Below are 16,131 nucleotides of genomic sequence, written 5' to 3' on the forward strand. Positions count from 1 at the left end.
AATGCCGTACATTCTCTGTCCCTCAGCTACTTATCTCACTGCGAAGTAATGTAACGCACCCCACTGATAGCCAGTCGAGAAGGTCATATACCGGGAATCCATTGTCCCCGTCAGTGGTGCTCTTGAGGCCGCATCTCCTTCATACTTGTATACATCGAAGTGTCTTGCCCAAAACGAAAACCTCACGGCAGCTCCTGTCTCCAACTACGAGGTAATGCAGGTGCACGTCTGCATCAGTCGTCCAACGTAGAACAGTCTCTAGTTGTCCGAGGTGATCAATTTCTGCCCTGGCGTTGTTACTCATCGTCAGCGGCGGCGCAGGTCCTCGGAACCAGGTCAAACTAGAGGTTTGTTAGCGTCCCGATCTACCGTACATAGTATTATTCCTTGGGAGAAGATATTAACGGAGAAAAAAGACTTACTTCTTGGCTCTTCAAGTCCCATCTTCTGCTGATAGATACACCGAAGAGCGTCCTAAGAGCGTTGTTAGAGGGGGATACGACATGTTGGGGTAAATGATGGTTTATACTTACGGCGCGGAAACCTGTCCGAATACGGCATACTCTGCTTCTGCGCCGTAACAATATTCCCAAGCCAACTCAGTGGAAGACCCACCAGAGGCGTAGATCCGACCTTTGATGTCAACACCTACATCAATCTATCATTTATAGAGAGAAAATTTGAGTATATACCATATGTATAGGTTGGTTAATTCTGCTTCCCAAACTTACCGCAGAGTTGGGGACACCTAGGGCCGCGTCGAAGACGATGCCAAAGGTAATGACCGGGGTTCTGGAAAAGAAAAACATAGAAAAGTCATGTGAGTAATCTCTCCCTAGATCGTTGTACGCGTGTAGTTATCGACTTACACTACGGCCTCTACCAGGCCTTCGGCATGGACATTATACGTGAACTGAGGCTTTCCGGAGACAGCTAGTCCGGAGCCCGCATCCTCGATAACTGGCTCGTCATCGACATCGGGGTTGAATGGACGTGTCCAAGTAGATGGGGCAGGATATTGCTGCATAAAGTCCCACTTGGCAACATCAAATGAAACTCGAGCATTTCTAGAGATGAACCATTAGCAAGGGCGAGTTGGTCGTCTGGAGGATTTTCTAGGGCTTCGCTTTTCTGCTACTCACGCGTTTAACGTCGCCCTTCCGTTGAGTTGACTCAGCAGGCGGAATTGAGGCCCAATTGTGACGATGCCAGGAATCTTGAAGCTAGCACCGAGAGCCGCGACTCCTGTTGTATGACCGGGGAGTAGTTGTCAGCCTAAAAACTTCTTTATATTCTCGAGAAGGGCATGGGTGGTTGCACATACCGAAGAGTTCTTTGGTCCCAGTGGAGAACCGGAGCTCGGCGTCTGCCTGGAAGTTTAGAGACACCTCGATATCACCCTTGTTCCTGAATGTCGCGTGCGACTGTTCGAAGCTAGCAAGGTCTGTCAAGTCTCCGATAAGCGTCACCACAGCCGCCGTTTCCACGTTAATGTTCAAGTCCGCCCAAATTTTCGCGTACACATCGACGCCAGGACATTCCTTTTCCTGCTCGAATAGAATCAACCTGACGTTCTCGTGGACGCCGTGGCGCACGAGATCGTAGTCCAGGTCCACTTGCTTCTGTCGGTTAACCCAATCTGCCACAGCGACTGAGAACCAGCGCTTGTGTAGCTCATCCATCTCGTGCTCGGGAGTGGAACGTCTTTCGACACGCCATGTGTGGTCGAGGTACCGTTCCCATGATGCACTATGCATTGTTTTGACTTCATGCTCGATCTCACGCTTTGACTTTTTGGAACCGGGTGCGGCGGCTACGGGAATGGCTCTAGTCAGTAAATCCGGAAACATGTACGCATGGGCCGTCGAAAAAGTGATCGTTTTGGGCCATTTGGGGGGAACTGTGGGGGGATCTTACCAACAATCTCGGACCAATATCCGGGGTTGTCACTGTAGTCGATACGTAGCTTTATGCGCTTGTCTCGCCGCCCCTGGAGTCTGTGGAAGCCGTAGTCGAAAGTCAGGTTGTATACCCTCGGTTGGATGACACCGCGCTTCGATAGCCTCCGTTTCAGGGACTTGGGTATGGTCACGGGGGTATCCTCGCTTATCAAATCCAGACTCACAGCCATGGCGTACTTCCCAGGACCGCAGTGGTCCGGCATCTCCACGACTGTATCCGGGACGCCTCCTTTGAAGATGACGCCGCAGTTGCTCTCGTCAGACTCGTCCGTACAAACAATTTTTGCTGTCTGTCTTCCTTCATGCGCTTCTTCATCACAATCGAAAACCTCCCAGTGCGACCCATCCCGCTTATCCAAGCTAGAGATGTCCTCTTCAGGGCCGGACATGATGTGCCAACCAAAGCTGTTAGCATCAGGATCGTCGCTACCACTGGGACGACGTTTGCCACCCATAGACTCGTCGACCTGGATTGCAAATGTTTGCTTATCAGACTCTAGAATCTCGTCGTGGTCCGGGAAAAGGTTCTCCAAGGGAACGAGTAAATCTCGGATTTTGACCCTGAGGTCATCCGCATCACAGCACAGCTGAGGCCAGAAAATCAGGTCCGCCTGTAGGTTGGGCGGTGAGAGGCCAGCAGGCGCCTTCTGACGACATTCTATCCCTCCACCCATCTCATGCCTGCCGAAACTCACCTCGTTTCCGTAGCAGTCGGGGTTACATCCATCAAAAGGGTTAGCTCTCCAAACACACGAAGACATATCCACGTCACCCTCGCAACAGAGAGCTTCGTACCCAGACCGGCATTTTCTCCCCTTGCGGAAGGTAGCAAACTTCTTTCCTGGTCCGCATGGGTCGGAGCCCGCCGGCTTTCTGGTCGACATGTCAATGTCGATGCAGTTACCCTCATCCCACTCACAGAGCTTGGTACCGCCTTCTTCTATCTCGCAGCAGTAGTCGGCTTCTCCAACGAATGAGCAAGCTCTATCCTTGCCTTCAGAGTTCTTATAGTATTGGCTCGTCGCGATACGAAACTCTCCCACCCGGCAACTATTCGTTTGCTCGCACTCAAGCCCCCCAAAAAGGGTTGGAGCGCTCCAGCGACAACTCTCCGGGTCCGGCGAGTTGTTCATGGGGCAGCATAAATGCTGGTAGGGTTTGTTCACCGATGACTTCGGAAACCAGGGGCATCGGACGGTGGTGATGATGTTGGTTCCTGGAGGGCATGAGCCGTCGCAATCTATGAAATGGCAATCCAAAACGTCAGTTTGTTTAAGTTATACACGCGAACACAAATCTGGATGAGATGTGCGCGGCAAGAGTTTCTATGGGAAACAAGAGCGGCTGAGGCTTACTTGACCAGAAGCAAGAACCATCTAGATCGACGGTGCGCCAGTCTTGCCCGTCACCGACAGCGCCGTTAACGTCCCTGAACTTTCCAAGGCCATCGGGTTGTAATACAGCGTCAAGGAGCGAGTTCTCATACGTATCCTGATCAATGGCCCATATGAACAAACCGCGAAGGCTGTCAAAATATGCGCATTTAGTTGGTGATATGAACGACTTCACTGCGGCGGTATAGTGATATGGTGTGAAGTAAACACTTACCCGAGATCATTAGCGAACTCGACCTTCTTCTGGATCGTGTGTTCGTCGTCGTAGGACACCCACTGGTCTTTTTGGTAACTATGGACTGGGTTAGCAGAGAATAACAGAGTAGAGCCGGTGTTTGACGTATTATTTTAGTGGGAAGATTTACGTAAAGTACATCACCTCCTCCTGCTCGTCGTATACTGGTTTAGGACTCCAAGCTTGTCGGACTTCGTCAATGTCCGCATACGACATATACCCCCCTTGGCCCTTCACAAACAAACGTTAATGGATCAAAGCCTAGAGCCTTTGGAAGATGAACAGCCGGGTCTTACTGAACAGGGCCCGACAACACCGGGGCGAGAGAACGGGCAACCAGGTACCGCACAGGACGGGTCTTCCAGCGTATAACTCCTATTTAACTCAAGTATATATATGTTAGTATCACCGCGACAAAATTCTTCCCAACCCCGTATCGATGGACCACATTTGGCCTACCTCCCATAAAATGCAAGGCCAAGGTTGACTTTATTGGCGGGGACACCATTCCGCCATAGAAGGTCGAGTCCTTGCCGAATCTCTGTTAGATTCGTATGGGCATAGACATGAGGGCCGATCCAATCCGAATCTTGGTCCCAGCTGCCGTGACTAAAAAATTTGGAACGAAATTGGAAGGTCAGTCAAGGCACGCAAAATAACGAGCAGGAACCCACCCCCCGCGGGGGAGGCTGTAGCGTCAATGCATGGTTGCCCTTACATGTCGTAAGTCATCAAATTGATCCAGTCCACATAAGGGTGTAAATTCCCTATATCAAACCAACGCATGTACCAAAAGGATGTCGGCGCCGTGAAGGAGACGCCCCATCCTCGTCCGTCAAGCGCGAAGCGGTCGTGGATATCTTTCATCAAATATACGAAATTCTGAACATCGCGGTCCTGCCCACCGCGATCCGGCGCGCCTGGATACTCCCAGTCCAGATCGACGCCATCAAAGCCCCATTCAAGCATAAACGTCATCAACCTATCAATGAAAATCTGCCTCTTTTCAGGCGTACTGGAGAGGTCGCCAAAAACTGGTTGCGTGTCGGTACCGTTGTCGCTGAATGTCCAACCGCCCAAGGCTAACCAAACTTTGAGGCCTGGAGCGTGCTGCTTCAGATTCGTGACACTTTGAAAGCCGGCGATGGAGGCGCCCCGAATAGGATGAATCTCGTATGTTTCGGGCGTGATAAACCCAAAGGCAACATTGATATGGGTCAGGGAGTCAACCCGGATGTGACTGAGGTCCCTCTGCGCGCAGCCTCGGCTGAGCAAATTCCATGACTCCCAGTAGCCAATGACGAGATCACGCACGTCGCTGCCGTGCTGCCCTGAGGGGCTGGGTTGTTCACAGTTGCTCTGGCATCCTGCGCCGCAGAATTCCTACAATCACCCGCCTTCTTTGAGTACAACAACACGCGAGGTGGCTTTGAGTGAGTGTAGAAGAGACCCAGGCTCACCTCTGTATAACCGCAAAAACCCCATGGACCACAGCACACATTGAGTGGACATTCCTTGCCGGGCGGGTCCGCGTATTGGCCGCATTCGGGTTTAGCATCACAGTCGGCAACACATTGGCTTCCGCAGTGAGCATCTTCGAATCCACACTAAGATTCAGAGGAGGAAATGAAGTCAGTGAGAATCGCCATGGATACTTTGGGCGTTACGGATATAGAGTTTAATGTTGAACATACAAACCCGCTGTGAAGAAGGTGGAATATGGTTAGTCTCCGCTTTACTTACCCACAGATATCCTAGACAGCTCCGCAAATGTAAACGTACCTAACGCCATTGCAGCACGCCGTTGGTGAGCGGCATGGATTGCTTACGGAGCAGCCATCTTGTCGGGGAGAAAGATTCTGAAGTGGATTTGACGTCTCTTCCGGCGATGCCAGTGAGTAACCGACTAACTGAAAAGCTGCTGTAAGACATAGTAGATGTGACAAGGCGACACCGCGATGCGGCAGAAACGTAAGAGGACGCATCTCTCAGGTAAGAATGCAGTAGCAAAAGTAAAAGGCAAAATAACTGAAACGAAAACTATAATTATAAAAGAGTGTGCGACTACAACGGGGCCAGCGAAACTGTAAGGAGTGATGAAATAAGGGCTGGAGGGAATTGAAAGGGTATAAGTGAGAAGACGGTTAGAGTGACAGCTCTATCATACGAAGCTAGAGCATGCCAAGGGGTTGAAAACCCCTTGTGCTCTATGATTACGACGGGAAGCAGACAAGCAGACAATCACATTGTATCTCTACTTCCAACTAGATACGGTGAATGTCACTTACCCCCGGAGACCCCGGGGGTTGGCTGTGTGTCTAATCAACACCGTCGACCGGTCCAACTCTACATGGCACGTTTGTGTCTACCGGGGGCTATTCTCTTTTTCACGGTGGCGCTTCTCTGAGGGTCCTGGATACAACCCCTCTAATACCCACTAATCTCTTGGCCGCCTGATTGCTCATCTCTCCCCCCGCAACCTGCAGGAACGGACGCCACCAACAACTTCTCTACATGAGTTTAACGATATAATATCCATTTAGCTTCAGGGGTATGTTGCAGGGAAGCTGTGGTCATACAACACCACCCCAAAGAACCCCGCTGCGGGGGGCCTCGATATCTCGCACTTCAGCGTGGGATTCATCTCCCTCTCAAACGAGTAACGGATTATGTGTCGAAGAGGAAGGCCACTGATTCTCAGTATGCGGAGCTGTTTTCATTCAGTCGGCTGTTCGGCGAGGCTAATCTACCTCCTGCTGCTGCTTTCACAAAACAAGGTCTTTTTCCGTCCCCCTTTCCTTTCCTAGCTCGTCTCCAACCCACTTCACCTTCCTAAGGCCTCCTATGCCCTCAGATTATTTGGCAATGGTGCGCGGTTTCCTGTTCGCGCTTTCTATTCTCCTGGCCGTACGGCCTGCTGTCGGCGCCGTGAACATTGCCAACATCACTCCCCCTTTAGTTGGTCTCTCCTCAACCTGCATCCAAGTGCTCAATCAGCCTCTGAACTGCGACCCACTGCTCCTCGAGATCGATCCCCAAGTCTATGAGAATGACACAACCCTGAGCACGGTATGCACATCCGCCTGCACTGCTGCTCTAGACCAGTATCGGCGACGAGTGACGGGAGCCTGCGGAGCTAGCAGGTACTCGGCGAGTGATGGCTGGAGCTATCATGTCCTCTACGCCTTTCAGCTCATTTTCGAAAAGTATGAGGCGGTGTGTCTTCAGGACGGGTAAGTAGTTCCTTTTCCAATACTTGCACGAGTACGAGAGTGAGCGAGAGGAGGGTAGTTACCCTCGGAATAGCAGACGTTATTATTTAGGTGACCATTATTTATTTCATGCTGACCGCCTTTTGTTTCCCTTCCTTTCTAGAGGCGGTCGACGATGCAATGCGGTCATCCGTGATGCGCTCCATATCGATCCAGACACGCAAAAATCAACTGCGAACCCGGGTATGACGAGGAGTTTTTCTCCGTCTTTTTTTTTTCCTTTCAAAATGTCCAGCTTTCTTTTATTCTTATTACGATCGTGTTCCTAAATCGCTAACTCCAATGCAGACCCAACCGCACTTTGTGATGACTGCTTCCTCTCGAGCGTGAGGCTCCGCCTTCAGCAGCCACTCGCGTCTGATGAAGCGGTATCAACTTTTTTCGACTCGTTGACTTCGACTTGCGGCGTGACGACGATCTCGATCACGACGCCTGCCACAACAACTTGGGCTATCCCGTAAGTTGCCCCTTCAACCCACCGTCATTTAGTGCACTTTTTCTAATGGAGGCCATTGCGCCAGTGGAACCGAAGTTCCCGGACCGACTCCAACATGCCAAGGGACAACGTACACTATCCAGCCGGGAGACACCTGTCAGAGCATATCTCTCGGCGAAGGGATTAGTACCGCCCAGCTTCTGATCGCCAATAGCCTCCCCGCATATTGTAGTGGATTTCCGACCGAGGGATCGATCTGCATCCCGGATGCGCTTGTCTGCCAGCCCTATCAATTGACGACGGGCGCTCAGTGCAGAGACGTGGCATCGGCGAATGAGATTTCTTGGACGCAGGTCGTGAGCTGGAACCGCGAAGTCGGCACCTACTGCGAGAATATCAACAAGCTCTCAAGCAGGGGGTTCGTCCTCTGCGTATCGAACCCTGGTGGGTCCTGGGAGCACCCCGAGCCTGAGGAAGAGCCGACCATGCCTTCGCCAAAGACCACGGCGGAACCGATGTAAGTCTCTACTAAGCAAAAGGGACAAGAACACAACCCCTTATCTCAGGCTATGATATGAGAGATGGAGCTGACATCAACACCAAAACTTGTTAGACCCAACACGCTGCCGTTCTCAACTGTTGCCAGCCTTCCGACGCCCGCACGCCTAGAGACTCTCCCTAACCTTGGGTATCTCGACCCTTTAGCCAACGGCACACTCGATGACTGCGAACAGTACGCGAGTGGACCGGTATACAACTATGAAGTTGACTCGTTTAATCCTGAGGTCATCTACTCCTGCGAGGGCGTCGCCGCAGCCTATGATATCTCTCTGAGCGACTTCCTTGAGTGGAACCCGGATCTCTTGGAAACGCCAGGCGTAATAGATGAGTGTGAGTTACAAGACGGGTTCCGCTATTGTGTGCAGCGAGTACGGCCAAAGTCGTCGGGTATGACGGGGTACTGCGTCCGCGAAACATATGTTGAGCCCGGCTGGTCGTGTGCGGAGCTTCTGTTTTGGACGGACATTTCCATTGCGCGATTTGCGGCCTGGAATCCCGCCGTTGGGCCGAATTGTGGAAACTTTAAGACTGGTAAGTCGAGGCTATTCGTCTAGAAACACACATCAACCGTTCACGGATTGTTAACGACAGCAGGACTCACTTACTGTACGGATGTTAGGCATTTTAGGCCTCCAGGTTCGTTCTCCCCACTGCGCTAACAACCTCACAGGGCTAAGCCGCAGCTAATGGCTTTGCTTTTCTAGGTCAAATATCAACTTGTATCCGATGGGCGATGGCCAACACCACAGATCGTGAGCTGACCCCTGTCCCCAACATTCTTATGTGCTGGGATTGGCATTAACATTCTGAAAAGCGGCCGACGACCCTTGCGGGCAATTCGAAGACAATTACGGAATACCTCTCGCCCGCTTCGTTGCCTGGAATCCGACCGTTCTATCGAACTGTGAGTGAATTAAACCTTGTGATTCCTTCATAGGCTCACGCCGCCATTACTAACATTGTCGGCTCAGGCTCTGGGATCGAGCTGCATTACGACTATTGCGTTGCGACACCGACCTGGCCCCCTCCTTCTTGAACCCCGAGTGGCGATCCTCTTGGCTCGCCATTCTAATCTAGTTAGCTTCCTCGTTTTCATGGAGATGTTCCTCTTTGGTATTCCTCGTTGGTGGCTGGCTGCAGAACCGAAGGGAGGCGCCATGCCCTCTTTGGCAACCCATCAATTGGTCGGTGGAAGACAAGCCTGTGCTTCTTTATCAATCGCTCGTTTCATGCATAGGTCCCAATTGGGTGCCTGAGCCTTGCTCTTCCCCCCACGGTCACCTGCATAAAATTGCTCAAGGTAGTATTTGATGTATGTGACATCCTCGTATATGTACGGAGTAGTAAATATAATTACTAGGTGGCATCAGCCAGTGCCAGAATCTGTCCTTGTGTAACGCGACTAGTGAAATCTGATCTGATAACGGTAGTATCCCTGCTCCTGGGCCATCGTTTTATAGCCCGTGAGAGTGACGAGTGTGACGGGAATAGGGCTTCCCAAGGAGCCAAACCGACCAACATCAAAAGACCCCTCGCTCGTCCCCTCATCTCCATGCCCTCCCTGCCCCCTTCCCCCCTTTTCCCCATCCCCCATTCCCCCTCTCCCCGACCATGGATGTGTATCCCCGCGCTGATGGCGAGGGCCAAGAGGCGGTTTATGAATCCTACTTTGAGGAACTTCAACAAGAATTCGACGACCAGTCCGTGCTCTGTCTCGTACGGGTCGCTGTTCAATTTGCCACAGGGCAATCAACACTCGAGCAGTATCTCGATGATATCCTTGCCCACTTGCGAAAGGACGGTCCACGGCATGCCTACGACGTCCCAAGTCCATTTGGCGAGTTCTACTTGGAGCTTGACTTGATTGGGGGTGCTGTGAAAGCACGCATGTTCACTCCGGGGTTCGTCCCACTCTCTGAACAAGGTACGGCCCGAATCCTTCCCCCGAACGACGATCCCTCGTGACGTGGGACGCCACCAACACCAGGTTTCATTTCTTGAGGCATTTTCCCTCCCTTCCTTTTACCCATTTCCACTTAGGTTAACATCACTCCTTCGTTTTACAGAGTGGGGTATTCTCAGAAAAGCAGCTCATCTCGCTTACACGACAGGCAACCCTGTCGAATTTGATCGAAAAAGTCAGGATGAGAGTCTGGAGCTGTCCAGACTCTCCCCTGAAAGTGTGGACATTCTGGCCATTATTTGCTATGCCCGCAGGCACGTGAAACTTCTCCCCCATTTGCTTGGCATGTTCCCGGCCGTTCCGGAATCGACGACATTTGATGCATTCGATACGGTAGTGCTCGAGCCTCGGTTAAATCCGTATCTCGGACGCTGGGGGCATTCGAAAATGGGAAGAATGGAGTACATTACAATCGAGGCGCAGCTGTGGACTGCTATCTTGAATGCGGGCTGGATCCACGATGCTGCCATACAGGAGATCGGCTACAGGCTGCACCGCGAGCTATACCCTTCCTGCAGGGCTGGAGAGGACGGCATTCCTTTTGGAACACCCGTTTTCTTCGACTGGATCCAGGCGGTTGCCAACCGTCTCCGTCCTTACGTGGACTTCGTGGGAACTCTGTTGATATGTTGTAGAACGTTAGAGGAGGCTCGGGACGTGGTCGCTGTCTTTCCCCTCGACAAGATATACAACCTCGACAACATGCGCAAGGAGCGAGAAGCAGGTTCCCCTCTAGTGCGATCAGGCGATATACCAGTTCTCATTGCCGAGTCCAATGTCCAAGATGAGGCCCTGAAGATCGACATCCTACAGCTAGTGTTGGACTGGTATCAAGATGTGGACCTGAATGGCACAATGGACCGGTGGGAAGAGTGCAGCCACATGACTTACTTCACGGCCCTCCACAGAGCAGCGCAGCGGGGAGATGAAGCCCTCGCCCGATTCCTTGTCGAGAAGGGCGCTCGGGTTGACAAGGTTGAGCGACTCTCCGGCTTGACGGCGAGCGGGTTCGCGAGAAGGGAGGGCCATGAAGCTCTAGCAGTGTGGCTTGAAAACCAACCGACGGCGCACGACGGATAAGGATGATTCAGGAAGAATTGGAAGCTGGGTCGTGTATGGAGAAAGCCATCACTATAACTAATGCCAAGACCAAATCGTATGAGTCTCTTTGAGTGGGAGAGCGCCACCAACATCGCTAACCTAGGGTTTGTGCATCAAGCACTAAGATGAAGAGAAAGATAAGATCATATTATCAAATCCCTGGGCTAGATTAAGAGTAATCACACCTTTAAAGCATGCGATGAGGGGGTTGTGAAGCATTATCAGGAAAAAGGTTTCGGCCGAGCTATTATCCTCAGTGATACCCGCGCATGTTCGGCTTCCACATTCAACCAAACCAGTCTTCGCCAAGGGGCTGCGAGCCGAGGCCGCTGAATTGGCACATGTCCCTAGCTCTCAATTGAGGTTCCGTGAGAACCGTCGGTACTGTCGCGTTCCATTCAGGTCCCATCCGTCCCATCCCGGGACCTAGCTCATCAGTAAGCTCCTCCCCAAGAGTCCACGTCCTCGTACTAGTAATCTGCCACATCTTCAACGTCCTGACATCAACGGCGATCAACCTGGTCCCGGTCCTTTTCCTGGCTAAAGTAGGTGCCTCGTGAGACCAGAAGATATTACCCGGCCGCCCTAGACTGGTGGCATGCGTGGGATCATACCGTCTCAGCTCAGCGGGGGTTTCCGACATGATGTAAATGTCACCGGAACACGCCTGAGCCATGGCTGTCGACATTTGCTGGAAATAACGCGTGGCCGGGCCCACCCCCACTCGTCCTCCTGCCTCCCACTCCAAATTCTTGAGATATATAGCCTTGAGCCAGGCATCCTTGTTATAGACTGCATAGAAGTCATTTACGCCGGGATGACTCAATGAGTCGTGTTTGTTAGGAAACAGATGCTGAGAGTAGAGAGACATGGTCAGTAACTAGGTGTCGATAACGCTCTCTGGCAGAACATGCGGGTCGATAGGATCGGGTGGGACGAAGGGCAGGGACCCAGAACCAGAACCAGGAGAAGAAGGGGGGGGAGGGCAAAGAAGGAGAAAAAGACCAAGAAGAAGAGAAAAATGAAAAAGAACAAAAAGAAAAGAAAAAAGAAGGAAAAAGAGAACAGGAAAAAAAAAAACGGGCAGGGTTAGGATCCGCACGCACCCATATCGTATATCGGGTACGACCGCTGGAACACGCCCATTCTGTGGCATCATAGGACAAGCCGTCGCCGTGACTAACGCTCTTCGTATAGAACACGCAAGTGTGTCTGAGGGCCGTCTCATCGCCCTTTATGTACCTTCTGAAGGTTTCGGGCTTCAAGAAATTTAGGATCGATTCCGCACTATCCATATCAACTGCGCCGCGGCCCTTGTCGGTGCAAAAGATGCAATTTGCCATCTTAAACGCCGGGCCCAACGTTCGCCACTCTTCGGGGGGTTCATTGACGCGAGGACGAAGGTGCCGGCGCTCGATCTCGGATATATTTGCCACTGGGTCGGGCCATCGTGCGACGCCGCCCTCCTGCGCGAAGCGTGGGGCTACGGCCAAAGCACGCTTGTTGAACTCGTCCGAGGCGCTTGTGCTCCAAAGATATCGCGGTCCCAGAATGTGGTGAGCAGGGGATAAAGGAATGCCAATTTCTAGCTCTGAGGTCGGCGAAGAGCCTAGATTGCTGATCGCGAACGCCGAGGCATGGCCAAAAAGAAGAGAAAGTAGGAGAACATTGATGGCGTAGAGCCAACAAAACCGCCGTGCATTGGTCATGCCTTTTTTTATCACGGCTATTGGGGCCAGATACTTATTAAGAAGGAAAACCTCTGTGAATTTTCAAAATGAGAGTGACAGTTCCAGAAGGAATGAAATGAACGGCTTGCACCGAGATCTTTCGGCGTTTGGATAGAGAGAGAAGACTCTCCTCTTCGAGAAAGACGATGAAAATAATGGGGCACGGTTTTGATAAAAGGTGAAGGGGAGGGAAGGCCAAGGCCAAAGATGGAAAGGTAGCATTGTCAGCTTCCACATTTTCTTGCCCATCATCTTTTCACCCAAAACCCAGGGCCCCATCGAGAGCAATACCGTAAGGGTGCATCTACTACTAAATTGGGAATCGTGCCACACTTTACTCCTTCGATGTTGAAACGAAATGACCGTATTGCCCTTCCATCTCCTCCCCCAGCAGCCATTGCTTGGCATATTAGAGAACTAGACTTCGTCTCCCGCAGCATGGCGTGGGATAAATGGAGGGCTGCGTTGGTGATAACGCACCTCATGATGCACTCGCCGCCACCTGCGGGTTCTACTAGGCGAGATTACTATCCCCCCATCACACTCTTTTTTCGGTGAGGCACATGGAACCTTGGCCCATTTCTGGGCGTTCAAAGCAGAACGCTTACAGGGGTGCAAGAGCATGATTCCATGTCTTCTTCGCTTTCTCAGGTAGCACTTCTGCTTGCGCGGGAGAGGTATTTTTTTCCAAGGCAAGTATCTGTACATCTCTCGGTAACTTGTGCTTGTAACTCCATCCTGCTGGTAGGCGCAAGTGCCTCAAGGCAAGGCCCACCAGCATCAGCAGACCAGGTTGTTGTCAATATTATCCTTGCATATGCCTTGGATATGCAAAGCACATATGAAAAACTGCACGTTCGAGTCGGGCGATGCTGCTTGAAGGCGGAATGGTCTGGTTGCTCTCGCTTATCGCGGAAATACTGATGATTTGGGGCCTTGTTGTGGATGATATAAGAATGGTCCAAAGATAGTGAAAGTGGCACGGCAACCCACCAAGCCTCCGATTCCTAATTTCTATCGGTCTTTGAAAGATATATCGTAGATATGAAAGTGTCCTGTTTTGTTCTCACGACGGCATTCTGGGCAGTGTTGGCCCGGGCCGAGTGGATGGTCGACCCCCCAACAACCGCAGACCCAAATACCCCAGAAGACTGCACATGGTGGCATATCGCGGAGGCGTCAGACACCTGCTCCTCTATTTCCGATGATTACTTCATAACCGAGCCTTCATTCGTCTCATACGTAAGTTTTTTGGTACCTCTAACAGCCCATATATATCGTGGAGGTGCATCAACGCTCTAACATACTCCTTCGCCGAGAAATAGAACCCTTCGTTGAGCTCGTCATGCGACCTTATCCAAGGCAACTCCTATTGTGTTGAGAGGAACTGGGGGATCCCACCCGAGGAACCAGAGCCCTCCACGACGAGTTCAGCGGCGCCGTCTACCACCACGGAACCTGGAACGGGTGTAGAGACCCCATCCCCCATCCAAGAGGGCATGACGGAGGACTGCAACGACTTTTATTTTGTAAAGGCTGGGGACAGTTGTGCCATGATTGCCTCGTCGCATCATATTTCCCTCTCGGATTTCTATGACTGGAACCCTGCCGTCAAGCCTGACTGCACAGGCTTGTGGGCCAACGTCTACGTTTGTGTCGGAACAATTGGCGGTTCCACTCCATCCCCAACACCCACGAGCACGGGACCGCCTGGGAATGGAATTGAAACACCGACTCCCATCCAAGAGGGCATGACGGATGAATGCGAAGACTTTTACCTGGTCCAGCCCGGTGATGGCTGTGCCGCTATCGCATCTACGCACGGAATCTCCCTTTCCGACTTTTACGAGTGGAATCCAGCAGTCGGATCCGACTGCGTCGGTTTGTGGGCCAACGTCTACGTGTGCGTGGGCAACATTGGTGGATCTCCTCCACCGACCTCGACCGTGTCATCGACCACTACCACTACCCCAGGCAACGGCATTACGACGCCGACGCCGACTCAGCCCGGCATGGTGGATGATTGCGACACGTTTCACTTTGTCGAGTCCGGACAAGGCTGCGCTCTCATCGCAGGGCAGTACGGTATTTCTCTTTCCGATTTCTATACCTGGAATCCAACGGTTGGCGAGAACTGTGGAGGCCTGTGGGCCAACGTATACGTGTGCGTCAGTGTAATTGGGGGCTCCCCTCCCGAACCGACGCCGACGCAACCCGGAAACGGAATCACAACGCCAACACCGGTCCTTCCTGGGATGGTGGACGACTGTGATGTGTTTCACAAAGTCGAGGCTGGCGATGGATGCTGGGACCTGGCAACAGCAGCCGGGATTAGTTTGGACGACTTTTATGCATGGAACCCACAGGCTGCCCCGAATTGTGCCGGGCTATGGGTTGGATACTACGTGTGCCTATCTCGGCTGTGAGGCCATGCCATGGTTTCTTAAGGACAACGTATCGCGATCAAGACGAAGGACTGATTAGCGACATAGAACTAGTGCAAAATCTATCCATTATTATTAAAGACTCGTAATAGTTGATATAGCTATGATCACTGGTGAAACGCAGACGGAAACAGATTTCAGTAATCAATTGGTAAACAATGGTATGTCGGTGTAAAGGGATTGACTGCTCAAAAGGTGTAAATAGTATAAGCGATATAGGTGAGCTCTCTATTATTAAACCCGGAGGGTAATATCCCCTGCAACATGTAGCATGAGACTAGACACCCAGCACGCATGGGAGGTTGCATTGTCACCATCTCCTAACCACGGGTTCCGGGTATGGCATCGTGGTAGTCTTAGTGGGGACGGACGTTGAAGAGCTGGGGGCAGTGCGTGGAATATGACCTGCGTTGGGAAAGCAAAGCAATCACCAATCACAAGAAGCCCGTATAGCTCAGTGGTAGAGCGCATCACTAGTAAAGCTGGTGAATGATGAGGTCCCTGGTTCGATCCCAGGTGTGGGCAGAGATTCCTCTTTTTGGCAGCATTATCAACTCACTTTTTTTTTTTTTTCTAGTTTCTTGATTTTTCCCCTTTCCTAATACTTTTCGAGGAGAATACAGTTTTCTCGTAGAGTCTGTCAAGGCGCGCAATTGGGACGGTGGATTTTCAAGAAGCCGCAGTTTCTCAGTGTTGTCGACAATTGCCCAATCTTCCTGAGAGAAAGCCAGGAGGCGCTGAGAATCCAAGCAAGGCCCTTAAGACAAGAATGCATTGGAATCTCTCGAGCGGATCAAGTTTAACTGATGCCCACATTAGAGTAGTTGGAGGCGCATGTGTTTTCTCCTCTCTGATTACCAGCTCGTCGAAGATCGCTTAAAATTACGTTGAGTTCGGAATGGATTCTTCCACCTTTTCTTCTATCATTGCGACCTTAGTCCCGAGAACATAAAAGTGGTCTCTTTGAAGAGGTCTCTTGATGCCGTTGATTGGGAGATGGCTGGGATTGTTCCCGGTGAATGGATAAGCACCGC

General features: G+C 51.6%; 5 protein-coding genes across 5 annotated transcripts; 3 read left to right on the plus strand and 2 right to left on the minus strand.

Moving 5' to 3' along the window:
* Positions 1 to 296: 296 nt before the first annotated feature.
* On the minus strand, positions 297 to 5,430 carry SAPIO_CDS6627 (uncharacterized protein; the record flags this gene model as incomplete). The annotated part of the gene is made up of 13 exons (XM_016788678.1): positions 297 to 341; positions 423 to 474; positions 534 to 658; positions 732 to 792; positions 870 to 1,067; positions 1,143 to 1,245; positions 1,325 to 1,813; positions 1,918 to 3,201; positions 3,317 to 3,486; positions 3,570 to 3,647; positions 4,309 to 4,929; positions 5,051 to 5,197; positions 5,420 to 5,430. The coding sequence occupies 13 exons, from the start codon at positions 5,428 to 5,430 to the stop codon at positions 297 to 299; spliced, it is 3,384 nt and encodes a 1,127-aa protein (XP_016641722.1).
* Positions 5,431 to 6,455: 1,025 nt separating this feature from the next.
* SAPIO_CDS6628 (uncharacterized protein) lies at positions 6,456 to 8,895 on the plus strand (the record flags this gene model as incomplete). The annotated part of the gene is made up of 9 exons (XM_016788679.1): positions 6,456 to 6,823; positions 6,966 to 7,045; positions 7,151 to 7,319; positions 7,384 to 7,815; positions 7,912 to 8,390; positions 8,454 to 8,495; positions 8,564 to 8,611; positions 8,674 to 8,763; positions 8,831 to 8,895. The coding sequence occupies 9 exons, from the start codon at positions 6,456 to 6,458 to the stop codon at positions 8,893 to 8,895; spliced, it is 1,773 nt and encodes a 590-aa protein (XP_016641723.1).
* A 575-nt stretch (positions 8,896 to 9,470) lies between these two features.
* Positions 9,471 to 10,902, plus strand: SAPIO_CDS6629 (uncharacterized protein; the record flags this gene model as incomplete). Its single annotated transcript, XM_016788680.1, has 2 exons — positions 9,471 to 9,783; positions 9,926 to 10,902. 2 exons carry the CDS (start codon positions 9,471 to 9,473, stop codon positions 10,900 to 10,902), a joined length of 1,290 nt encoding a protein of 429 aa, XP_016641724.1.
* Positions 10,903 to 11,209: 307 nt separating this feature from the next.
* SAPIO_CDS6630 (uncharacterized protein) lies at positions 11,210 to 12,632 on the minus strand (the record flags this gene model as incomplete). Its single annotated transcript, XM_016788681.1, has 2 exons — positions 11,210 to 11,776; positions 12,030 to 12,632. 2 exons carry the CDS (start codon positions 12,630 to 12,632, stop codon positions 11,210 to 11,212), a joined length of 1,170 nt encoding a protein of 389 aa, XP_016641725.1.
* Positions 12,633 to 13,697: 1,065 nt separating this feature from the next.
* Positions 13,698 to 15,079, plus strand: SAPIO_CDS6631 (LysM domain-containing protein; the record flags this gene model as incomplete). The annotated part of the gene is made up of 2 exons (XM_016788682.1): positions 13,698 to 13,895; positions 13,979 to 15,079. 2 exons carry the CDS (start codon positions 13,698 to 13,700, stop codon positions 15,077 to 15,079), a joined length of 1,299 nt encoding a protein of 432 aa, XP_016641726.1.
* Between the last annotated feature and the right edge of the window lie 1,052 nt (positions 15,080 to 16,131).

The sequence above is a fragment of the Scedosporium apiospermum genome (assembly GCF_000732125.1).
Source record: "Scedosporium apiospermum strain IHEM 14462 chromosome Unknown SEQ_SAPIO_0105, whole genome shotgun sequence".
Taxonomy (NCBI): domain Eukaryota; kingdom Fungi; phylum Ascomycota; class Sordariomycetes; order Microascales; family Microascaceae; genus Scedosporium; species Scedosporium apiospermum.